Source organism: Grus americana, chromosome 1 (genome assembly GCF_028858705.1).
Source record: "Grus americana isolate bGruAme1 chromosome 1, bGruAme1.mat, whole genome shotgun sequence".
In the NCBI taxonomy this organism is placed as follows: Eukaryota; Metazoa; Chordata; class Aves; order Gruiformes; family Gruidae; genus Grus; species Grus americana.
The window spans coordinates 125,569,405-125,595,132 of record NC_072852.1 but is presented as its reverse complement, the minus strand read 5'-3'; the positions used below and the strand labels follow the sequence as shown (position 1 = coordinate 125,595,132).

At 38.2% G+C, this 25,728-nt stretch overlaps 1 protein-coding gene across 4 annotated transcripts in view; it reads right to left on the bottom strand.

Annotated features, from left to right (window-relative positions):
- Positions 1 to 10,855: 10,855 nt before the first annotated feature.
- RPGR (retinitis pigmentosa GTPase regulator) overlaps positions 10,856 to 25,728 on the bottom strand; it is a 44,016-nt gene continuing 29,143 nt past the window's right edge. For all 4 annotated transcript variants that reach the window (XM_054813714.1, XM_054813715.1, XM_054813716.1 and 1 more), the window contains 7 exons: positions 21,926 to 22,081; positions 21,187 to 21,311; positions 19,858 to 20,040; positions 18,343 to 18,508; positions 16,910 to 17,016; positions 15,042 to 15,107; positions 10,856 to 14,003 (listed from right to left, as the gene is read on the bottom strand). In XM_054813714.1, coding sequence (XP_054669689.1) covers positions 11,562 to 14,003; positions 15,042 to 15,107; positions 16,910 to 17,016; positions 18,343 to 18,508; positions 19,858 to 20,040; positions 21,187 to 21,311; positions 21,926 to 22,081 — 3,245 coding nt within the window. In that variant the 3' untranslated portion in view covers positions 10,856 to 11,561. The remainder of the gene's footprint in view (positions 14,004 to 15,041; positions 15,108 to 16,909; positions 17,017 to 18,342; positions 18,509 to 19,857; positions 20,041 to 21,186; positions 21,312 to 21,925; positions 22,082 to 25,728) is intronic.

The following is a 25,728-nucleotide window of genomic DNA, read 5'->3' as shown; positions in this document are numbered from 1 at the left end:
GTGAGGCTACTAATTAAAGCAGACGTGTATATGTATATATGTATTGTACTCCTATTATACGTATATATTATATGCATATATGTATGCACAATCTCTGCATTATTGTCTTTCATTGTGCTTTAGGAGGTTTATTTTCTTATTCCACTTTAAATTTCCTATTCATAGAAAGACAATACTGTAAGAACAACATCAATAGTTTCACCTCTAAAGTTGAGACACAGAGAAGCTGACTTGGCCAAGGTCACACACAGAAAATCAAGTCGTGAAGAGCATACAAGTAAAATATTTGAAATGGTTTTCATTTAAGCCTGAGGTTCCAGTTTCTTCCAGGACAGAAAAGTGGTCGGTACTATGAAACAACCTGAAAAATTTTGTACGTCTAGTACAATAAATTGGTACAGCAGAACATCAGTCTTGAAAAGATGACCTTGCAGACTTAACAGACTTTGTATAACTCTTTGGTTTACTTAACTTTTTGCATGCATTTACATTGGTTTTCCTGTAAACCTAGACCTTCATAACAAGACATTCTTAAGGATAAATTTTCTGTATCCAAGCTTTAGGGGGCAAATGACCATACTCACTTACGGTTTTGGCAAAAGCATTGTCTCAGTGGGTGTAACTCAGAGGGTGTAACTGTCTTCTGCTAAAATGGCTGCAGCTGGCTTTTCTCTGGGCAGATTAATAGACATTTCTTTTCTGAATGCTCTATAAAAATGTGGTCTTATGTCTATAAGAGAGAGGGGAAAAAAATCACTCTGTTCTGTACCGTTTTCTCCCCTGGTGTCATGCTCTGGCTGAAAGACAGTCTCAGTGAAGACTGGAGACATGTCTCATGGCAGATCTTGCTCATGAGAGCTGCAAAACTAGGTTTCTCTGTATTGCTGTAACTATTTCATTGAGGATCCCTCCTGCGTGCTTTATGGAAACTGAGCTCTGGCAGACGAGCTGCTCATAATTAGCATTTCAGAAGGGAAGGCTTATGGTATCTTTCCAAGTCTCCTCAAGAAGTCAAAATATTTTATGTTTGCCACCACTATTTTATGTTTCTAGGGAAGAAAATCTCAAAACCGCTGATGAAACAAATTTAGTTGCAGACCTTTTAAAAATCTGATGAAAACTCAGGGATGAAGAGAAATCTGTAATTACTACGTGTACCACTCAGAAATGGAGAGTTCTGGGAAACTCTGGTTTACAGAGAAGACATTTCTGTGTCTAGTTGCCCTGGAAACTGTTAAAAATCCACAGAGAAGATTATTAAAGAGAGCTGAGGATGAGGTAGTTAGCTACATGCTTCTTCCTTGGCGTTGTTCTGCCAAGCAGCCATAAAACAGTAATTGCTTAGCAGAGTTTATAATCATTTAAGGAACAGATTTCTCCCATTACCTGTTCAGCTCCTTACATTTAGATGCCCAAAAGCACCCCATGGCTCTCTGACACACCTATACAACTGGATGGAATACATACCTAGTAGGAGTTTCACTATGAAGTAGAAAACTCTTAGTAGATGGGTATCACGTCTAAGGAGGTTGGTCAATGGGTCATGGTATGTAATGCTGTCATGTAGGGCTGAACAATGCTCCCCCTGTAGAGCACTGGTAAAGAAAATTACTAAATACATTTCCACAGACCATCCTTCTTTTTTTGATGCATGACTGAAGATGACCAGGGAGAGGAATCACATCCTCCACTAGCTATCATTTTCCTCTCCAAAATACTAGTGCACATCAATGTTACTCCTGAACTGTCCATGCTGGGAAAATGCAGTGTTAACATTTTATTAAAACAGCCTTTAAAGTAACAATATTAACCATGGTTTTACATGCAGATGATAGGGAAGAAAAACAAAAAAGCAAAAAGCTCTGTTTACCCTTTGTGGGTTGGAGATATATGGATGGCTAGGCATGTAACATTTTGTTCATATTGATCTTGTCATGATGTCAAGTTATCTCATGTGAAGTGACTGGAAATACTGCCTGACAGAACTCTTAGTAAAGCTAAGATACATACCATGTGGTTTCTTAATTAGCAGTTACAGTGAAAGCTTAGTATCTTAAAATCCACATAGTACTAGCCATTCTTCATCAGGAATTTGAACTGGGCTTTCATTTTGTAGCTATTAATATAGAAAAGTTATTAGCTCAGCTAATCTAAACCTTAGAGAAGTGTCTTTCACTTTAATGATTACTAAAGAAAGAGCTGTCTGGTTTGATGACTGACAAACTTCAAAGACATAAGTACTCAAATGAGAGTACTCAAACGAGAGATTGAACAGCCTTATTCTTTCAATTACAAGCAGTGAAGCAGCCAACAAGCCAAACTAGGCTCTCCTTATATATTGTTGTGGAGACAAACAGGAGAGTGCTGCTGAATACACTCCAAAGAATTTTCAGTAAAAAGCCAAGCTTGTCACCATACCTTGTCTAAAAGTTAACATCTAGACTTCCACTAGGTTATATTGGTTTCCTAATTGTATAATTCTAGGTCAAAATCACTTGACATGGATTACCTGACACTTATAACAGTCCCTCAATGCTTCTGTCATGTAAGTATCCTGGAACACTAATGCAAGGCTGAACTCATAATTTCAGGCACACTGTGCAGACAGTGAAACAATTGGAAATCATTTTTATGTCAGGTATGAGTTTCCGTGCTTCATGTTAAACAAGAATTGAGCTTTAAAGATAGTTATGCCTTCTTGTAAATAAGATGGAAGAAAATGGTTTGAAGTAGTGGATGCCCACAGGGTGATACACTGATTGCACTCAATATGTGATGACTAATTACCACAACAGTACTTGTGATACTTCAATTGCATCCTCCAACAGGATGGTGTCACTCTGAGAAAAATGGAATAAAATAGTGAATACACAGCTGTAAGTAACATTGTTAGCAACTGATTGAGCAGAGTAATTTTTCATTGTTGTTTTCCTAAGCTTTTTTCTGCTGATACTTTGCTACGCAACATATTTTATTTACGAAAAGCCAAACACAAGGACCTATGAGTTTCCACAGACCTGTGCACTTTTGTCACAGGCTGGCACTGCACATACTTTGCATTAAGAGAATTAATCTCATTACATTTATTAATCAAGACTTTAGGTGTCATTCTGAGATAGTACACTGACATTTATTACACAGTAGTAGACAGTCCTCTTTTTGATGGGATTATCTTAAAAAGTATTTCAGTTGGCTTTGGTGTAATTATTCTGTGGCTTCCCAGCTTGCTGCTGTTAGTGTACCTGGAGAAAGATACATCTCTGCATTCTTGTTTGAGTAAAAATAACTACTTAACAATGTATACAATTTTAATGCAAAACTACATTATAAAAAAGACTGTATTTGTTCTTTCTGGTTTGTTTTAGATTTTGACTATTCACTACAAAACCAATTTAAATAGTTATCTAAAGGATTCTCTTTCTCCAGCAATTCAGAACAATTTTTTTATTATTTATTCCCCAAGATAAATCAACATCTGAAATAGCTCAGATGTACTACAGCTTTCATATATAAAACTGTTATCATCTCAAAAAAGTTCGCTTTCTTTGGAGAACAAATAAATAATACCAATTTCCAAGGTGAAAAGAAAAAAAAAAAGCCCTCTGCAGAACTAGAAAGAATTTTTAAGGTGTTGTGTGAATAATCACAAAACAAGCTGGAGACTATTTACATCAAGTAAAATCTCTTATGAGCTATTTCATAAAGTAACATAAATACCCTTTAATATAGTCACTTGGAAATAGCATACCAAAATAACTCCGGGTACTTAAGCAAAACAGATGAAATATAATGAGCAACTCCAAATCAAAATATGTTGATGTTATCTCAAAAACTCAGTGTGTCTCTGGAAGATATTATGCTGCATACAAAATGAATTCTTAATGCTAACAGAGACAGAGGAAAACTAACTTTGGAATATTAGCCCACACTTGGATGCAGTTTGTGCATTTTTTCCGAATTCTTATAGAAAAAAGTTTTAGTGTCTGGAGTTTGTCATGCTGCTCCCACGTATTTACAAGTGAATGAGGACAGTCACTGCTTTCTGCTTTTATTGTGCTACATAGCTTAGAGTACTGCATGTCTCTCCAAAATCCTGTGCTTTTTCTCGAAATCCTGCCTTAATCATCCTGGTTATTATTCAGTGCTTAGATAAGAATATGGACAAAGGCAAATTTTCACCAATAACACCACCACAAGCAGGAAGGCTCAAGATTCTCTTTCCTCTGTTCATTCCTGAAAAGGATGCCCCACGAGTCACTGCAAAAATCTCCCCAGCCTGCAAGCGTGGGTCTCTCCGGGGAGATCCACCATCTCATGTAAAAGTGTCAATTTCTGTACAACCGTCAATAATCCTTAAAGCCATTCCTATCTTGTATGGGTAGATTTTTCAAGACACGCCCAACTTAGTAACACGAGTCCCATCAGCTTCCCCATGCAATTGTTCTCCACATCATGCTGGTGCTTGTGAAAGTTCTACCCCAGCTACTGGAAGGCCAGCTTTACAGCACAGCTTAACCTCTCTCGGGACTCTTGGTACAGGACACATTCAGCTCTGCTGTGTTCTTTTTCTCCTCAGAGATGACAATGAAGCACCTAGTAAAATAGATTAAATTTTGCAGCAGTTCTGCTGCTGTGTTTCTAATCATGAGAGTTGTTTTGTGCCTTGGCTGGATGCTGGATAGAATGAAAGTATTTTCAACTTCCTGTAAGACAACCAGCCTCTGCCAGGGTGGCTCACAATCCCAGACTTGTATTAGATGGGTGATTATTGTTGAGTTTCCAGTTGAATAGCACAGCACAGTCTCTTGTATCATTATAGCTACACAGGGACTGGGAAATATTACTCTTCAATACTACTGTGATCAACATCCATACAGGTACAGGTGCAGATACAGGATTTAATATAAAATTCTGCTTAGAGCTACCTTTGTTTAGCGCGCTCTCACACTCTCAGTATGAAACCACAAATACTTTACAGTTCACACAAACCACAAATGCAACTCTCTGTGAAAAGTGGGGTGCACATGAGAAATTATAAAGCTCTAAACCCATAACGTTGAACCTGGGACATTCCAGCAGACTGCCCTGCAACCCACCTCAGACAGAAAGAGCAGAGTCATGTATGATTTTTCAATGTTGGGACATTTGTGAAAGCCAGAATGGTAAATATCTTTACACTTGATATTTCAGGGCCCTGATAATACCTATTTTCATAACTAAGTATGGGGTTTTGAGATAACAGTATTAATATTTGTTTAAATTATTACAGCGTGAGGTTGCCAAGCAAGGAAGCACTGGGCATTATCACAAATCCTTAAAAAAGAGAGCGATTAAGTGTACTTGCTTTTTCTTTTTGCAATAGAAAAATAAAGCCTCTCTAGCTGTCAGCAGTGCTATTTTCTGATGCCAAAGCTATCTCTCCAAAATCCTTTCAATATGCAAAAGCAAACCTCTCCTCTCTCTATTAAAACATATGAATATGTGAGTGTCTCAGATCTCAGATTACAACTCAGTGAGTGGCTTCAGATCATGAACACACTCAGAACTTAACTGAGGACAAAACTATAGGTTTGCCATTTGTGCAAGCAAACTATTTGCTCCGTTGCTCATGGACTGCCCTAGTAGTAAACACTGTAATTTATTTGAATTGCACATTTAGAAATTAGTTGAGATTTTGTCCTTTTCCATTTACGTTGCCCTTTTTCTGCCTTTGTATGGATCTGACAACATTCTTTTGTCTGAAGATCCTATTATTTCTGAGCTTGATTCTGCCTCCCATAATACTCATTATAAAATTTAAGACAGTACACAAAAGTTCAGGTGAGTACACAGTTCATACATTCTGCCTGTATGCATTAAGAAACAACTCAGTTTGCATTAAAAAAAGATGCGTTGCCTTTAATAACTCTCATTTGTTTTAGAGTATTTAACAATACTTTTGTCAAATGACTATATTCACACCACAAATTCAACTAATAAAAATAAAAGACAGTTTGCTATTCTGAGAGGTAAGACCTAGAAGGTAGTGTCATCTTTGGAGAAAGTAAGCTAAAATTTATCTTAAAAGATGGCTAAAGCTAAGAAAAGCTAGGGAAAAAACCTAAAAGCAATGGAAACAAAACCTAAATGTCCTTTTCTGTATGATTCCTAAAGGCCCCATTCTAAAGACTAACCACGTACCTATCCAGATAAGAAACTGAGACAAAAAATAGTGAATGAAAACCAGACATCTTCTGTAGTTTGGAGAAAGACAATGTTGTTATTCAGCATCAATTATGCAGACAGAACTATAATCCAAATAAATAGTTTGATATTTTCAGATATAATGGTAAAATGTAACTGCTGAAATTTTGCAGGTATAAGAAGAGCTGTGCTACAGCATATTCAAAAGTAATCTAGAGCACCCTCATCTCTAACAGGAGGTGTGTGCCAAGAGCAGACTTGCACCCTGGCCCCTGAAAATGGGATACGTACCTGTAATTCATGCCTACTATAAAAGGCAGTATGTGCCTATGTAATTCTGTGAACATGTATGTGAGAGTGTGCAGGCGAATTCAAACTTCTGAGATTAACAGGTGCTTAGAAATTTGCAGGTACTTACTAACATTTTATGGATGTCTAGTGTTGTTGTTCCCTGCTGTATTGTCACTCTTATCTTGAACACGTAGTTGGCTGATTGCTGTTTAACTGTTACTAATAAATCAATAAACCACCTCCAACTTGATTTGATTTAAACCACATAGCTGAAGAGTTTTTTCCATGTGTGTTGGGTTTGTGTGGCAAGGTTTTGGTAGCGGGGGGGGCTACAGGGGTGGCTTCTGTGAGAAGCTGCTAGAAGCTCCCCCTGTGTCTGACAGAGCCAATGCCAGCCGGCTCCAAGACGGACCCGCCGCTGGCCAAGGCCAAGCCAATCAGCGCCTCTGTGATAACATATTTAAGAAGGAAAAAAAAAAAACAAGAGAGAGCTTTTGCAGCCAGAGAGAGGAGTGAGAAGATGTAAGAAACTTTGCAGACACCAAGGTCAGTGCAGAAGGAGGGGGAGGAGGAGCTCCAGGCGCCGGAGCAGAGATCCCCCTGCAGCCCATGGTGAAGGCCATGGTGAAGCAGGCTGTCCCCCTGCAGCCCGTGGAGGAAGGATGAGGGGGTGTAGAGATTCCACCTGCAGCCTGTGGAGGACCCCACGCCAGAGCAGGTGGAGGCACCTGAAGGAGGCTGTGGCCCGTGGGAAGCCCACGTTGGAGCAAGTTCCTGGCCGGACCGGTGGACCTGTGAAGAGGGGAGCCCACGCCAGGGCAGGTTTGCTGGCAGGACTTGTGACCTCGTGGGGGAGCCACGCTGGAGCAGTTTGCTCCTGGAGGTCTGCACCCCGTGAGAGGGACTCCATGCTGGAGCAGGGGAACGATGAGAGGAGTCCTTCCCCTGAGGATGAAGAAGCGGCAGAAACACCGTGAGATGAACTGACCGTAACCCCCATTCCCCGTCCCCCTGTGCCGCTGAGGGGGGAAGGTTGAAACCGGGAGTGAAGTTGAGCCTGGGAAGATGGGAGGGGTGGGGGGAGGTGTTTTAAGAGTTGATTTTATTTTCCATTCCTCTACTCTGTTTTGCCTAGTAATAAATTAGATTAATTCCCTCTCTAAGTTCAGTCTGTTTTGCTCATGACGATAATTAGTGAGTGATCTCTCCCTGTCCTTATCTCGACCCACAAGCATTTCGTTATGCCTTTTCTCCCCTGTTTAGTGAATGAGGGGAGTGAGAGAGCGGCTCTGGTGGGCACCTCGCCTCCAGCCAGGGTCAACCCACCACACCATGTGACAATCATGAGGGAATAAATCACAAAGAGGGAATAAATGCTCTTTTTTCTAATACAAGAATACAGAGATATCAAATGAAGGTACCAAAAGACAGAGTCAAGACAAAAAAAGGAGTTACTTCTTCAAACATTGTGTAAAGTCATCTAAGAACTATTTGCCAAAACATGTACTGGATGCTAAATGGGTTAAAAACTGATTGAAAGAAATTTATGGGAAAAAATGGCTATTAAATACAATAGATGCATCTTCTGAACTACAGATTATTGAATATACTGAATATATTCGGTATACTGAATTATCACACAGGAGAAGTAACACTACATGCTTGCTCTGATTTTGGGGTTTTTTGCCAGGCATTCACCAGTAGCCACTTGTAGGAAAAAAGATATTGGACTAGATAGACCTTTGGTCTGAGCAGTTATCTGTTGTTTCTCTCTCTATTGAAGGATTTTTTTTTTCTCTACTAAAAACTAGTTCAGGATTACTTCTGCCATGTTGCTTAAGTACTGCACATAAATCTTTTTGTATCCCATAATAAATACCAAGGACACACTGAATTTCCACAAAACCGCAAGTACCAAACTTTATAAACCAGTATGAGTCAAACTAAATAAAATTCCACTCGTTACTCTAATGGAGTTCCAAAGTCCCCCCAAAGCCCAGAAACATTGGCACAGTGTACAATTTATGTAACGATTCTGTGGAAAACCCTTAGAAGTGCTGGAGTAATGTTCTATTTTTCCCGTACCACAGGAATGATCCACAAAACAATATAAAATCAATTCTCAAGTCAATGAATTTTTATCCAGACAAAACAAAGAAGAGGAGATGCCCATAACTTGGCTTCCTTTACTCTCCTGGGAAGTCTTATACTATCAGCGCACGTTAAGAGAGGAACAAGAAATGGCCCCCATTTGCCTAAGGATTTAGATTAAAAGCTACAGCCAAGCAGTACATGAGACCCATTCCTATGTGGAATTGGAAATCACTTGCTTCAAAGTCCTCTCCCTTTTCCCCCTCTCTCTAGCAAATATTTTTCATAAGAAATAACAGATTTTTTCACAGCACAGTTTTCTTCCAAAGCTGAACTTTAGAATCACAAATAAGTAGACATCATATCCAAGAAACACAGTTTTAGGCCTATAAAAAAAACTTTTCAATATTACTCTAAGCTAAATCACGGCAACATCCTAATCTTTCCTAAGAAAGATATAATAACACAGCTCAACTCCACTTCAAAAGCAAGTATTTACAGAGCAGTTCAGTGATAACGCAGCACTTCTGCAAAATAACTGAGGACTCCATTGCGAGCTTTTTTCTTGGGAACTGCAATTAACTGTTAAAATACTCCACTCTATCAGAATGTGAGGATATTTACCCTCTTCCAAAGACTTACACATGCTGATGTCAAGACCATGTATTCTAGAAAATCTCAGAGCTTGAAATAAATTTCACAGGGAGATAATACTGTCACCGGACTAACTTTTTGTTACAGTGAGGGCATACGGCAAGTGACTGAAAGTGATCTTACCTTCACATGCGGTATATGGAAGGGGTGATTGAGGTAAGAAGGATCGAACTGGACTAGAATCTACTGGCAATATCTATTAATCTACCACCATCTTTTTAGAAAATAAATTCTGGAGACATTGTGTCAAAGATAGTTTAATGCCAGTATCTTACAAAACAACATTAAAAACATTTTTAAATCTCAACATAAGTATTGATTCTATTCACATTTTTATTGAATGACATTTATTCATTTTGATTCCTTTCTCCTCCTGTCCTCATTTTCAAATAGGATTTAAACAGTCATTTTTCTAGAGAATGTCAATATGAGATCCGTTTACAAAAGTTTCTCGGATCACCCACAGTATTTAAGTAGTAATGCTGTATGATGAGTTCCTATCCCTTCTTTTGCCAGTTTGACCACTAATAGTTGAAACAGTAATGCAGTACCTTATAAAGTCACAAAAATAATTTGCAGGATTTTTTTGTGTATTTTAAGGAAACTCCAGAAGTATTAACGTACTTTGTCTTTTCCAAAAAGAATTCAGCCTTTCATGCCATTTTCTCTACTATTCCATCTGGACTCTTGGTTTATTACATCATCGTCTTTTTGGAGATCACAGATGTGATTTTTAGGAGGGAAAACAATTCTCCAATGAAGAGAAGCTGAGGCTCTGATCCTGAAAACATATATACACTTCATACCGCAACCAAGAATGTTCCCCTCCTTGAGAACCTTAGATGACTAACGTAATGTAGTCTTTTGTAGGCAGCTATTGAATCTTTTGTTTACTGCACAGTATACACAAGTAAATAATGTTTTACAGGTGTGTATTTTCAAATTCTTAATTATGTCTAGTCACTAAATGTGATAGTCAAAAATTATCCCTGAACAGATGCATTCTGACTCTAATGCAATCTAGGCCAGATTCTGAGACTTGTATTGCCCTTTTTTCACATAACTGTGTGCTGACACCAAAATAACAAGTGAACCTTAAGGCCTTCAAAAAAGCCCAGGCCACCATTTACCCACGCTTGTATTGCCATTAACCTCTCATCTGCTGACCCATGTAAATTTGGCAACTTGTCTTTTCTTTAACTTACGCTGAGTACTCAAACATTTTACCTGTATATGTATGAACAGAAGAAAAGTAGGGGGAATGAATACGGAGTGATACTAAAATTTAAAAATATGTATCTTTGATGATTTACTGACACTCCTTTCATATAAGTGTGCTGGTTTTGGCTGGGACAGAGTTAGTTTTCTTCATACTAGCTGGTACAGGGATACATTTTGGATTTGCGCAGAGAACAGTGTTGCTAACACAGGGATGTTTTTGTTATCCCTGAGCAGTGCTCACACAGAGCCAAGGCCTTTGCTGCCTCTCACCCCACCCCACCAGCGAGAGGCTGGGGGTGCACAAGGAGTTGGGAGGGGACACAGCCGGGACAGCTGACCCCAACTGACCCAAGGGATATTCCATACCATATGACGTCATGCTCAGCATGTAAAGCTGGGGGAAGAAGAGGGAAGGGGGGGGACATTCGGAGTGATGGCGTTTGTCTTCCCAAGTCCCCGTCAGGCGTGATGGAGCCCTGCTTTCCTGGGGATGGCTGAACACCTGCCTGCCCATGGGAAGTGGGGAATAAATCCCTTGCTTTGCTTTGCTGGTGTGCGCGGCTTTTGCTTTACCTATTAAACTGCCTGTATCTCAAGCCACGAGTTTTCTCACTTTTACTCTTCTGATTCTCTCGCCTGTCCCCTTGGTGGGGAGGAGTGAGAGAGTGGCTGCGTGGGGCTTATTTGCCGTCTGGGGTTAAACCACGACAATAAGGCACATTAACAAGTAAGCTGTACTGCCACTAAAACTGATGCATTACCTTAAGAAATCTGATTCAAAGGCAAAGAAGATTACACTGTTACAATGTATACTTCATGTTGTCAGCATGACATTATAATTTAATTAACAGGCAAACATATTTTGCCTCCTCAGCAATTATTTTTTAAAATCTGTGTCATACATGATAAAGATGATTGTGTGAATGACTTTATCAACAATTTATATAAAAGCTTCCCAAATCTAAACATTTCCTTCAGACCTTTTCAAGAAATTGGCACTTAAAGTATATGCATAATAATACATTTTGACTACATTAAAAAAATATTAAGTAATAAAAGTCAATCTGCCATAGTTCCAAAGTTTCCTGAATAGGCTTAAAATGCATCTCCAGTAGTCTGTGCTACTTTAGTGTTAAATAATGAGGTAGCACATTGTTCCAAAATTGTTCTGAATTATGTAAACCATTTGCTACGTGCTGTTTGGATTTCATTTTTTGTTTAGAGCTGTTTGGTAAAGCAGTACTTTCCATCTTCCCTGGCCTCCTGGTTTTGCTCTTCTTTTGTGGAAGCTTATTACTATCAGGTTTTCTTTTACCTTTTGCTTTTTCCTCTTCCTCTTGTTCTTCCTCCTCTCCTTCATCCTCTTCTTCCTCCTCTCCCACATCCCCTTCCTCCTCTTCTCCTTCTTCTCCCTCTTCCCCTTCGTGTTCCTCCTCTCCCTCTTCCCCTTTTTCTTCTTCTCCCTCTTCCCCTTCTTCTTCCTCCCCTCCCTCTTCCTCCTCTCCCTCTTCTTCCTCCACTCTCTCTTCTCCCTCTTCTTCCTCCACTCCCTCTTCTCCCTCCACTTCCTCTTCTCCCTCTCCTTCTTCCGCTCCCTCTTCTCCCTCTTCTTCGTCCACTCCCTCTTCTTCTTCCTCCCCTTCTCCCTCATCGTCTTCCACCTCTTCTCCCTCTTCTTCTTCCTCCCCTTCTCCCTCATCGTCTTCCACCTCTTCTCCCTCTTCTTCTTCCTCCCCCTCTCCCTCATCTTCTTCCACCTCTTCTCCCTCTTCTTCATCTTCTCCTTCTTCTTCCCCTTCCTCTTCTTCATTTTCCCACTCCTCTTCCTCGTTTTCATCTTCTTCCCCCTCCTCCCCTTTTGCTTCTGCCTCTGCTCCTTCCTCTCCCTCCTCCTCATCCTCTCTTTCCTCTTTCACTTCATCCTCCCCCTCTTCTCCTTCTTCTTCCACTCCACACTCTCCCACCTTCCTAGGCCTATTGGCATCTTCCTCTTCCCGTTCTTCAGATACCTCATCTTCTTCCATTCCTGCCAATGATTCTTCTAACTCCTCCTCTTCACCTTCGTCTTTTTCATTCTCCCTTTCTTTGTTTCCTTCTTCACTTTCTTTTTCATCTTCTCCTTCCTCTTCTGCCTCTATCTCTTTTTCTTCCTCCCCCTCTCTATCTTCACCTCCTTCCTCATTCTCATCTCTTCCCTCACTTTTAACCTGTTCCTCCTTTTCTTTTTCAGTGTCTTCCTCTTTCACATACTCCTCCTCCTCCATATCCTTGTCTTCTCCCTCACTCAGCATTTCTTCTTCCTCCATCAACCTGCCTTCCTCATCTCCTTGCTCTTTGCCATCTTCCTGATTAATCTCTTCAATCTCTTCTGCACCCTCATTCTCACCATCTTGTTCAGCCTGTGATTTCTCTCTTTCATTTTCTTCCTCATTATCTTTTTCCTCTTCGTCTTCATCTTGTTCTACTGAACCTTCATATCTGTCTTTTTTAACCTCACTCTCTTCTTCTTCCTTCCCTAGTTCACCTTCACTGTCAACTGTTTCATCTAGTTTTTCTTTTCCACTTTCACCCTTTCCACTGCCTTCACTCTCCTGCTCTTGAATAGATGCCTCCTCATTCTTAATTTCTAACTGCCTGTCTTCATCAGATTTGGCTTCAGAGTTTGTTTCTTCCTCATTCAGACTTTTTATATCAGTCTCTTCTACACATTCTTTCTCGCTGTTTGTAGCTTCCTCAGTCTCACTGTCTTCTTTTTCTAAGTCCAAATCTTCCACGTTTTCTGCTGTTTTCATTGCCTTCTGGACTTCTCTGCCTTCACAGTAGTCCTCCTCTTTTTCCCTACTCTTACGTCCATATTTTGCAAGACCATTACTGCTTTCCTCAGATGAAGATGATGACATAGTTACAGCTATTTGTTTTAAAAATTGATCCTTTTTTTTAAAAACCCTTTGCTTGTCACTACTTTCTTTTCCTCTGATGCATATTCTTTCACATTTATCAGATTTTTCAACAACATCCTCTATTTTGTTTCGACCTTCTACTGCTTCTTGACTTCTTTGCTTTTTAACAGGATTGTATTTTTGTACAATTAATGAATCAGTCTTGGGCCTGGATGCAGAAGGAAGTACATCTATTTTAAGGGATTGCTTTGATTTAACAGCTTTTGACTTTTTATTGGAAGAATTTGTTTTTTCAGTCAGAACTTGTTTTTCAGCAGGAAGATTATAAGGTACCTCCTCTCTGACAAATTCAGGATTTTCCACATATTCTTTTTCCCTTTTCACTAATCTGCATTTGTCCCTAGTAATTTGTTGAACATCACTTTTGAAAGTACTAACACTTTGTACATTCTCAGATTTACCTTTCATTGTATTTTTTTTGGCCACAGGCTTCCCTACAAAGGCACTACTTTTTTCTAAATCTTGTCCCGGTGATTCTGAAAGTGAAGACAGCTTTTGTAAAGAGCCAGAGTCTAATTTTGAGCCCTCCTTCATGAAATCAGAATCCTTGTTTTTCAGCCCACCCTTACCATCTCTTTTCAGTTTCACATTTTTTTTGTTCTTCTATTCCACATGAGAAGCAGAAAATTAAAGAGAAAGAAGGAAAGCATTAAGAACAAATGACAGCAAAAGAAAAAGGTTACAAAAACATCTGAACAAGAAAAGAAGCAATTTGTATGAGAGGTCTGAAAGACAGCATAAAAGGTAGAGTCTTTCACATGAAATGAATTTACAAATGCACATATTAGAAGAAGGAAACATTCTGTTGATAAATGTACTACTACTCCTTTTTCACTATCCAAGCACACAAAGTGAATGCAAGAAGAACTGTGCAGCCAGTATCTGTCCCATAAGCAAGAGCACATGCAATGTGTGAGGCTGTATGAATGGAAGGAAAGAACTGCAGTTCTCTTACACCTTCCTCCATCTTTCCCCTTAGGAAATCATCTGATGCACTCACTGTTATGCTTTTTCTAAGAAGTCTGAAAATCTGTTGTCTTTCTGCTTTAAATTTTACACTTATTAAACAAATTCTGTAGAATATTTTTTAAAATATAAAATTATAATGAAATATACCAAAATGCTGAAATGCTGGGATCACTTTAGGAGTGAAATAGAAAAATAATACAAAAGTATTTTAATTTCATAATTAAAAACAGTATTATTGCTCCTTTATATATACTCCATGGTGAATTTCTGTAAATAAAATATTTACTTACATTGTGTCCCAAAAGTCAATTAAAATATTTCAATATCAACAAACCAGTAGAAATGTGTGTTACCAGCATAAGTTACAAAGTATATATGATAGTCTTTTGTTCTTTAAACTGGTGAAGTATTATATGCTCTCATCTCCAGCTATGCTGGCTATGGGGAGTTCTATGTGCATGCACAAACTCTCTCTGACTTCCGTCAGCTTCTTAGAATTTTACCTCGAGGATAATGAGAAAATTAGCAGGAGGAGGCCTATAAAATTTGCTTAGCTTTTTTAAAACTCAAAGCAAAACAATGAAGTACAAGGATAATAAAGAATTATAGAACATTTAAACATCAGTATTAATTATACATGTGTGTGTGTATATATATAATTAGTTACAGTACCTTTTGTTTCTGGAGTGGTGATAACTGTAAGGACTGGTCACTGGGATTCAATTTCATTGCATGTGTCTGCAAAGAATAAGATCTGTATTAAAAAAAAATAAATATAACTAGTAGTGAAAGCAGCATCAAAGCCCAGTTCTACCAAACAGAGCTATTATAAGTTATATGAACATTTTAATACCATTGCACAGTCAGGTTGAGACAAATCTTTATGATCACTCGACTCACCTATTTCACTTCCACTCCCTCTAAACTGTCTGCAGAGACTGAAAGGTACGTGCCCTCTCTTACAGCCCGCAAGCGCATTTTAGATCCACCTTCCACTCACCGTGAAGCTGTGGCTACAAATGTTAACACCCTACTCCCTTAGCATCACACCCTTCAACTTAACATTCAGTTTGATACCACAGCCTTGAAAGAACATTATCAAGGAAACGTTATACAGCCAAAATTTTCATTGGAATCTAATGCCTTTATCTCTTCTACATAAAACAAAAAAAAAAGAAAAGGCAAGGCAATGTAGAATACTACGAGTTTGGCAAGTATAGTCAGATTTTGGTTATTCCTTCCCTTATACTTGAAATAACAAGATAATGTTCTCTGCTGGTGTTTGTTAACTGCTTATGGTTTAACCACCATATTCTTTTTCAACACAGTGAGCAAGGACAGCTCTGGTTTCTGACTCCCAAGAATATGTATCATCAATATGATATTAAAGGTTTTTCCTCCTCTTGTCACACTTGTCAATAAGATGTATGTTGCCACAGTTTAGAAAAATTGAAACAACTATGCTGTAACAGATTACTCTCATTCAGATTCAAGAAGAGCAATCATTTTTCTTTGTATTTTGACAAGTCTGCCTGACAGACTTTTTTGAAATTTACTGTTTCATTGTGACAAATGTTTTAAAATTGATTCACAATGGGTACAAAAAAAAAAGGAGAAGGAAGTCTAGCACAAAAAGTGTGCAATATATTATAAATAATGCCTCAATAAATTAATGAAGGCCATGTTGTGCATCATATCTAAAACAATTTTTTTCCTTGTATATGAAAACAAAGTTTTATAACTGTTAAATAAATGGTATGGACAAACAGATTGTTAAATTACTAAGTACTGTTAAGTACAAACAAGTAATAATTCCTGTAAAATGTGCAATCCCTCCAGCATAACTGACAACATATCCTGAGCTGAGTCCACAGTGAGTTGCTCATTTGTTTCCATTCCACTGAAGTTAAAAAAAGACAAAAACCAACTCTCTTTCCAGTGCACTGCGTTAAGGCCAGGACATTGACCTATCTGCTGAGAGAGAGAACAAAATGTTTTGAAAAGGTGCACAAGTGACATGGTGAACATATTTTTTAAATAAAAGAAAAACAGAGGAACTTGCTTGGGGATCACCAAAAAATCAAAATGTCTGCATTTTGGTCTTCCCTTTAAATGATCGACCTGTACTAAAAAAGCTCTTCTAGGAACAGGAAAAGACAGGTCTCCGCTTCATTTCCTGAAGTTCTCTCTCTTGGAAATCATCAAGATGAGGAAGGTCAGAGATAGAGATGACGATGTAGTATCCTTTCCCTTCTGATATTTTCATATATATATGCTAAAGCATGCAGAGGGGCTGTGCTACTTGGACTGTTTCAATCTCATACTACGTTACTTGGAAAATGTAAACAAACTTTAGCACTGGATAATGATGACATGAAATGCATGCTCATTTAACAGTACGTCAGTATTTCTTGATGCCACATACGATGTTCTTGGCTAGCCAGGAGTTCTGTACTAGAACTTGAAACATGGTTTAGCTGCTTTGTTCTTCCCCTCCATAAAAATGATTGAATCACAGATTTATTAGTGGAATATATTACCATATTTAGGATGTCACTTGTATCTCCAAGGTTTCTGTCATTATTTTCATCATCTGAATCTTCTTCTGCAGAGCCTTCACCAGGTTTATCTTTCTGATGATTCTTTTCTTTAAGGTAAAATACGGGAAGGTAAACAAATACCATAGGAAAAAGCAATATATAGCAAACAGAACACTCCACTCTTGTAAAACAGATTATCTCTATTTTGCTGACATAGTAGTGAAGTCCTGAGAGTCCTCATTCCCCCAGCCTAAGACACAGCAGAAACACTTCCACCCCCTTTTCATCAGCATTAACAAGCTGAGCAATCTGACCTTAGTGCACTGTAGATCTCTGACCATTTTTGCAGGTTTTCAAAGCATAAATATTACATGGAGCAAAACTTCTTTTGGATAATATCTTTAATAATAGTGTACCAATTAGACTAAATTAGCTGCAGTCATATTATCTACATTGCACATTATCTGTGTAATGGATGGAGAGACAGTGAGTTTAACTTCAATGCAGCATCATTAAAATGTACCTACATCATTTTCAGGTTCACATCACGTTCATCAGGTATATGACTACTTTCATATGGCACAAAACCTGAGGTTTTAGGCCTCAGAAGACTCCAAAGGCAATTGAAATTTCACTGCATTGCCTTCCTGGAACCAGAAATGCTAATGGACATGCTGGCAGCTTTACAAATAATCATCTTAATTCTAACTGAATTAATTACTTTCAAATTGGATTTAACTGTCAAATAAATCTGAGCTAACTTTTACACAGATCACTGCATTTTGTACTCTTCAGCATTGCTCTGCCCAGGAAATCACTCATGCTCAGGAACCCAGATGAAGTCCAGAACTGCTCTAGAGAAACTGTGCAAACGTCCAGCACTGTATCAGTATCATTTTTATCCAGGCTTCTGCATTAGCTGGAATATTGCAAATCCTTGTTATCTTAGATAACAGAGTGAAGAGTACTTTTGCATTTCCAAGTGAAGAAGAAAGTTCCTATAAGAATTAGTAGAGCTCTTTTCTTATCCAAGGTCTGTTGTAGGCCTGTCTCTTTATGACTGTTCCTAATCAACATTTTTTCTGTAATTCTCTTTTTTTGTGAAAATGGAGAAAGTGGTTACTAATCTTATGGTATTTTTGTGAAGTCATATTTCTACAGGCTCGAGGAACCTCTGGTACAATTCAGAAGTTGTTTTTCTTTTACTCAACCCTCCTCTAAATATTTAAGCCTGTTTTCCAAACATGAACCAAATGTGAGGCAATTTCTCGTACACGCTTCTCAACTTTCACGTCTGTATTCTGCTAGACCTTCTTGAGGTAAGACTGAACTTAAACCTTCTTTTATGTTCAAACTGAGCATTTGTTTATGAACGATCAGAGCCAAATTACATAATTCTCAGAAAACAGCAACAAAATGTGGGGACACTTCACCTTTTTCATGGTGTCTATCCTTCATAGGTTCAGCTTTAGGAAGACTTCTTGCAGAAAAACAAAGTGGGCTAGTGTTGCTTGTCACAGGCAATGAAGATCTTAGGAAGCCTTCTCCCAGTGGAGGTAGGGTTCGCGCCATTCGAATAAACTGTTCTGGTGACTTTTCCTTTAGAAGATTAAGAACAAAATATTGAGAATAAGAGTAGAAGAATAAATTGCAAGCAACCTCTCATACTTAACAGTGGCACTTTCCTTTAGCTGATGATACAGTGTTGTAACACTGTATGCAAAGCATAAAAAAAATTTCTTGAATATTTTAATAATTTATACAAAATGGAAAGATACAGTGGGATATTTTAGGTAGTTTCTACACAATAATCTCAAGCAGTCTTAAAATATAGACAAAGGAGTGAGTCCAGAGAAGGGCCACGAAGCTGATCAGAGGGCTGGAGCACCTCTCCTGTGAGGACAGGCTGAGAGAGCTGGGGTTGTTCAGCCTGGAGAAGAGAAGGCTCCGGGGGAGACCTTACAGCAGCCTTCCAGTACCTGAAGGGGCCTACAGGAAAGCTGGAGAGGGACTGGTTACAAGGGCATGGAGTGATAGGACAAGGGGCAATGGCCTTAACCTGAAAGAGTGGAGATTTAGATTAGATATCAGGAAGAAATTCTTCCCTGTGAGGGTGGTGAGGCACTGGCACAGGTTGCCCAGAGAACTTGTGGATGCCCCATCCCTGGAAGTGTTCAAGGCCAGGTTGGATGGGGCTTTGGGCAACCTGGTCTAGTGGAGGGTGTCCCTGCCCATAGCAGGGGGTTAGAACTACATGGTCTTTAAGGTCCCTTCCAACCCAAACTGTTCTATGATTCTAAGATTCTATGATAAAAAGAATTTTGATTTTTATTTAAAATGAAAATACTAGTTCCTCAAATAACATTGAGTTACTTAATCCACAGCATCAATATATTTTTACAAAATAAACGTGGTTTTGTGGTACAGTTAGTTTTCAGACAGATAAGTGAAATGATCCAACTCATTGTGTTGCTAAAGAAATCACATGGAATGTGTAGTGGAGATAAAGGGGAAGAAACTACTATTTTTAGTAGCTACAGGGTCTTAGGATCATTTTAAGCTGATTGTGAAACTTTCCCCTTTGACATTTTATAAACTGTGAACTTGTTTAATCTACTGAAGGACTCAAAGGGAACACCGTAGAGTCAGGTTCTTTCTCTTAATATTTCTAATATATTTTTAAAGATAAAAGGAACATTTAAGAATTAAAAAAATACAAAACCAATTTGAGTCTTTCTCATAGAAATAAGCAAGTAAAATACCTATCTTTTACCTCCATCAATTTTGCGACCAGATTAGACATTCATTCTTCTTTTTTAATACATTAAAACAAAAGACACATTTTAAGGAGATATATTTATCTGCTGGGTATATGCTTTGATTTTAGTTTAAAAAGTTATGTTGTTTCCTAAAACAAGTATGGCAACTCTAAACAGCTCTGAATTTACCCTCTCTCGACGTCGCATGCGTGCAGATGTTAGTTGTAAGGTGTTTGTTAGTAGTGAGTCTCCACTCATTTTAGAGATAGTAGTAGTCAAACGGCTCTCATATAAATCTTCTAAGACTATTTCTTCAGATCCTTTAGGTCTTGGAGCAGCAAAAACTAGCATGTGACAACCACCACAAGCAACCTATGGCACCAAAAAAAGGTCTGCTTATTTCATTTGTAAATATCAATACAAGGATCTGATTTTCTTACAAGCATCTCTAGGGACTTAGATTATAAGAAAAACATAATAAAAGAGTCATTAAATTGCTTCAAATTTAGCTCCTAATGACAACAGCAAGATAAAAATACATAATTACAATTATTAATGACTAGTGATCTATGTTCATTTCTGCTTACTTAAATACAACATACTTGAACAGAACAAAAGATAGCTCTATCAAATTATTGATACAGAAGAAAGCAAAGATATGTCCCACTGATTTTGAAGGGACTGGAGCTAATTATTTTGATGCAAGTCAAAATGTGGGCAATATTGATAACTTCAGTGATAAAAAACCTAGATATTTTATCGCAAAATCCACAAAATGTAATGCAAAGTCCTACACCCACCAATAGACAAAGTATAATTGCATAAAGATCAGAGGTTTCACTTTCTAAAAAGTTTAAATCCATTACCACTTCTGCTAAAACTTCCTGAAACTCTAAATCCAGTAAACAAACAGAAATGAGCCACAGACTTTTGTCCCAAATTTTGCTCAATCCTGAGTCATGTTTGCATTTTTGATGCTGGCAATTTGTGGTATTTATTTCTTAAACACCTCAGGAAATATATGAAAACAATGACCTTAAAAGAAAACAGTATTTCTCCATTCTCATCCCATTTGGATTCAAAATGGCAAGTCCTCAAATTTTCTTAAGATTTAACAAATATCCCACTGTACAAATAGTAGTTAAAATTAAAAAGATGTCACTCTGGTGTTTTCAGAACAGATATTAGTTTCTCCCCTACTGCCAACAATCTAAGAGCAACAAATATTTAATTTTATAGGCTACTATCAGCTCTAAGGACCAAAACACTATAGCATAACACTACTGAATAAAGCCCTAAAAAGCAGTCTATATGTGTAGTCCAAGTCAAGTACATTCCAAACTAAATGAACAGCGTGATAAGTAAATATAATTTCCTTTTTCTTTCAATTTGTCTTGCCCACTAATTAAATGTTGTAGAAAAAAAAAATTCTATAATGAGATTTCAACTCTCATTAATAACATGTTTCATAAAAATATAAACATTTTGATGTCTAAGAAGGATGAACAAAAGTTTTACCAAAAGGACCGTGAACCTCAAGAAATTATAACACAGAGTGGGATCAAACTGATTTGTAAAATTCTCTTCTCCAAGTCCTAACTTGCCATGTCGCCCATCTCCAAAAGTAAACATGAGTCCATTCTCTGTATATAGAAAAAAAAGGAAGGATGTTATTAATAACAAAGATTCAGTACAAAAACAGGACAAAACCATTACAAACAAAGTAACAGGCCCTGCAAGTAAGGAATATTTTAATTTATGAGCAATATTATAATTTATAAGCAATATATTGAGGATGACCGAGCACTGGGACAGGCTGCCCAGAGAGGCTGTGGAGTCTCCTTCTCTGGAGAGATTCAAAACCCACCTGGACGTGATCCTGTGCAACCTGCTCTAGGTGATCCTGCTCTAGCAGGGGGGTTGGACTAGCTGATCTCCAGAGGTCCCTTCCAACTCCTACCATTCTGTGATTCTGTGATTTCTCTTTCAAAAGCAAAAGCTGAACAATTATTTTCAGATTTTCAACTGGTGAATAAGATCAAAAAGTATGTATTTTTTTCAGACAAAATACTGCTGGAGATTAGAGTTAGTCTAGACAATTTCGGGAAAAAAAAAACAACCAACAAAAAAACCCACTAAGATTGAAACTGCATAGCAAAACAAAGGCTTCTAAACAAGAATACTTGTTAGCACAGCATGATTATTTTACAATATAATAGTCACTGGAAGTGCGTTTCAGAATTTTTCACTTACATACCTGCAATTACAGCAGTATGATTTTCCCCACAGGTAATGTTACATATTTTATGCCTCCTCAAGTGTTTCACAGACTTTGGTACTGAAGTTTCAAAAATAAAAGTACCATGTCCCAGCTGCCCATACTGTCCAAGTCCAAAAGTATATACATCTGTCTCTGAAAATGTACAGGTAAAGTTAAAACAAATACACTGATATATATATTATAACCTGTTTTCTATTAGCCAAGTGAAAATCAAATGACATCAGCATCAAAAAGTAATGTTTTATCAATTAAAAAATGTACCAACTAATCAATTAAATGTATCAATTAATAACAAAATAAAACAAAATAAAAAACAGGTAATGAAGCACTAAAACCTATACAGAGAAGAATTTTGAATGGTCCAATATGCAATGTGTTTTTTAACATAACTGCAAAATAATCCACTGATCACATGTACACAAAATATCTGCTAACAAAATTTTATGGGAATTTATATACAGCAATTAATTCCAGACCACAATGTTTACATATCTGTGCATTTTTATGTATGATAGTCTCATCTTAATTTCTGGTGACCTGCATGTACAGTGTATGACCCTAAATTTAATAAACCAGGCCTCTTTAAACCAATACTAATTTGTAAGAAGAGACTGGAACAATAACAGAATAGGTTTCAGTATTCTGTTCAGCTACCAAATCAGCCCTGCATTAAATACAGAGAACACTATAATTGTGTTATCTTGTGACAGAATAATCATCTTTCCACATTTACATTTTGTCAATTTAATGGATTGTCTGTGCCAGGAAAAAGAATGAGAGCTTCTCCAAAGCAATAAAGATTCTTGGTGTGTCCATCCCTGGCACTCCATCACAACAGGGGAAGACTACGAAGCTTGGAAATCTTGATGAGATCATGCTTGAAAAGGGAAATTCAAAGACTAAGTGTTTTTTTGGGAAGAGGAGAAGTTTTCCTGGAATTTTATTCCCTGTCCTTCTTCCTTCTGCATGCAGGCAACAAAGGAAAAGCTAGAGAAGTACCAGTTAAAACTTGAAAGATTGTTATGAAACCCTGTGAAAGATTGAGAAGGACAAAAAATATTCTATGTCAAGCAAAAAGAACTGAGACTGGGAGCAATATATCATTACATCACTGTCATGAACATGGTGCAGGGAGCGTGCCTGCTCCTGCTGCACAGATGCCATCCGGTCAAAAATCTCACCACCTTCTAAAGCAAGAGAGGAATGGGTATCCACAGCCAAACGTGTGGAACAACAATTGATGGAGAATCTTTGCTTTTTGAGCACTTCTTTGTGTCAAGGAAACAAGGTCACTAGAATAGCAAAGTAAGTTTCAGTGCCACAAAAGTAGTTTATACTGTGTGACCAAATTCTCGAGCAGCCACAAACTGGAGAAATATTAAAACCAAATTCTACTACCATTCTCCCAAACTAATCCTGCACTACTGTTAGGGAAAGAGAAAGCAGAGAACAGACCAGAGTCCATATTACTGCCACAGTACACTTACTAACTTATATTGAACTTTCTGATTTCAGAACCATGATGAAATACTGTAACGCTACGTATGGCAATGTTCTTTCTAGGAAAGGGTTTCCCTTTCTACCCCTTTTAAATTGTTCCATATTAACATGTCATGAATTCACACCATAAAAAACCCCCAATCGTCTCACACTTTTTCAGATTGTAGATAAAAAAATTGAGTGAAGCTGGGTTTTTTTACTAAAATGTAATAGTAAAGCTCCCTCTGCTGGAAATTTCAGTGAAAGAAAGCAGCATTTCTGTAACATTTAGAGTTTCTGCATAAGAATCAAGGAACTACTCCTGAAGACAGGAACTTTCTCTAAGAGAACCAAAGTCTCATTTTCATTTTAATAAATGGCTTTCTCAGGAGGGCTTATTCCATAAATTCTCTTTGGAAGTGCTACAATATTTGTCTTAACATTTATTTGGAAACTGGCAGATCTTGTACTTTTCAAATTATATGGCCATATCTGATTAACATAAATATTTTGAGTGAGTTTTTTCACATTATCTTTAATCCTAGCTTGGAACGTGCAATGCCCTTTGCATTCATGTTTAGAGGTAGATGTTCTCAAATGCTAACTTTAAAAGTATGGGGAACTATTGTCTTTCCTCTGTTTCTACTGACAATGAGGAGAAGGGGCCAATCCAAAACCAGGTTAGAGTCCCTGTATAAGATGAATGATTTCTTTTACTGACCCTGTAGACCAGGGGCACCTAAATTTTGCTCCTCCTGCTTACTGGTCAATTATCAAGGCACAGGAAGAAAATTTGCACCTTTCTTAAATGATTCACCACTCTGGTGCAGAAGTGAGGCCCTCACCTCAGGAATAATCTCATTTACCAGAAATGAAGTATTTCCTCCAACCTGTGTTTACAAATACATGGAAAGAGAAGTCTATGGCAAAGCAACTTCATCATTAGTGATAAATGGCAGAGGTGAATTTCATTGTTCTGAACTTTGAATTTGCCTACAGCATGAATCCAAAAGGGGACACTGCCTCACTATCACCTTCTTCCGACTGTCCTCAGTCCCAGTAAGGATATGGTTGGATGAAGTAAATGAAACGCACTGCCAGTAAACGGGTAGATGCTCTCTCTTTAGTTCCCACTCGCAGTGTCTGCTGTCTACCCAGCTACATGCTGAGCCAGCTCAGCTCAGCAAGCCAGGTTTGGGGGGTTTTTTTGCTGATATAGTTTCCTGTGGAATGGTCAAGACAGCACCAGAGTGGTACAAGGGGAGAGGAAAGACATATGGCCAGAGCAGCACGAGGGAAGCAGCACTACCTCCAATGCATCAGTGGATCAGGAAGAAGGCTCAGCCATGTTAACAGCACCCAGAGGAAACTGAACAAAAGCCCTGCCTTGGCTTCGAGGAGGGAACAGCAGCCCATGAGAAGGGGCCTTGAAGGATGAAGAGAAATGGTTTCAGAGCTTGCACAGAAGCCAAGTGACCTCCAGCACTTGAGTGCTGGGATTGCTTCCTATTTACTTCCTACATTTTCTTTTTTGGATGGACAGGCATATTTCCTTGTAACTGTCTATCTTCCACCTTTGCAGGCATCTTCTGGAATATATAACAGCTCTTTAACCTCCAGAACCATTGTCATTATAAATAAAATAGTCCTAGGCAAAAATCTGTATACCTTTCAGATTTTTTTTCACACATGCTATTTGCTGAAAGAACTGAGGTAACTACAAGTGTGTTTTTAAGATTCATGCATTCCTTGCTATGTATTTAAGGCTGTAGACAAAGTTAAAAATCCACAGAAGAAAATCAGAAACAGACAGGTATGCTTACATCTCTCCACACAGATTAATCTCCCTTGAACATCATTATAATAATAATAATTATTATTACTACTACTACGACTATTATGTCAATGGGCTATTCATTCTTACTATAGCTTTATTTTTAAACAGTTTATGCTGAAAAATGTTACTGTAAAAATAAGCTGTCGATACAACACTCAGTTTTACCAGAGCTAGTAATTGGATTTGGGGATTTCAGTATAAATAGTATACAGACTGAAGAATTCGGAAGGCAGAGCCACCCTGCAGGAAGACCTGGATAGGCTGGAAGGGTCAGCTAACAAGAACCTTACGAAGTTCAGCAAGGACAAGTGTAAGGTCTTGCACCTGGGAAAACATAATCCAGGAGTGCAGCACAGACTGGGATCTACCTGGCTGGGGAGCAGCTCTGTGGAGAGAGACGTGGGGGTCCCAGGGGACAAGCAGCTCAATGTGAGTTAACAGAGTGCTGCTGCTGCAGCAAAGA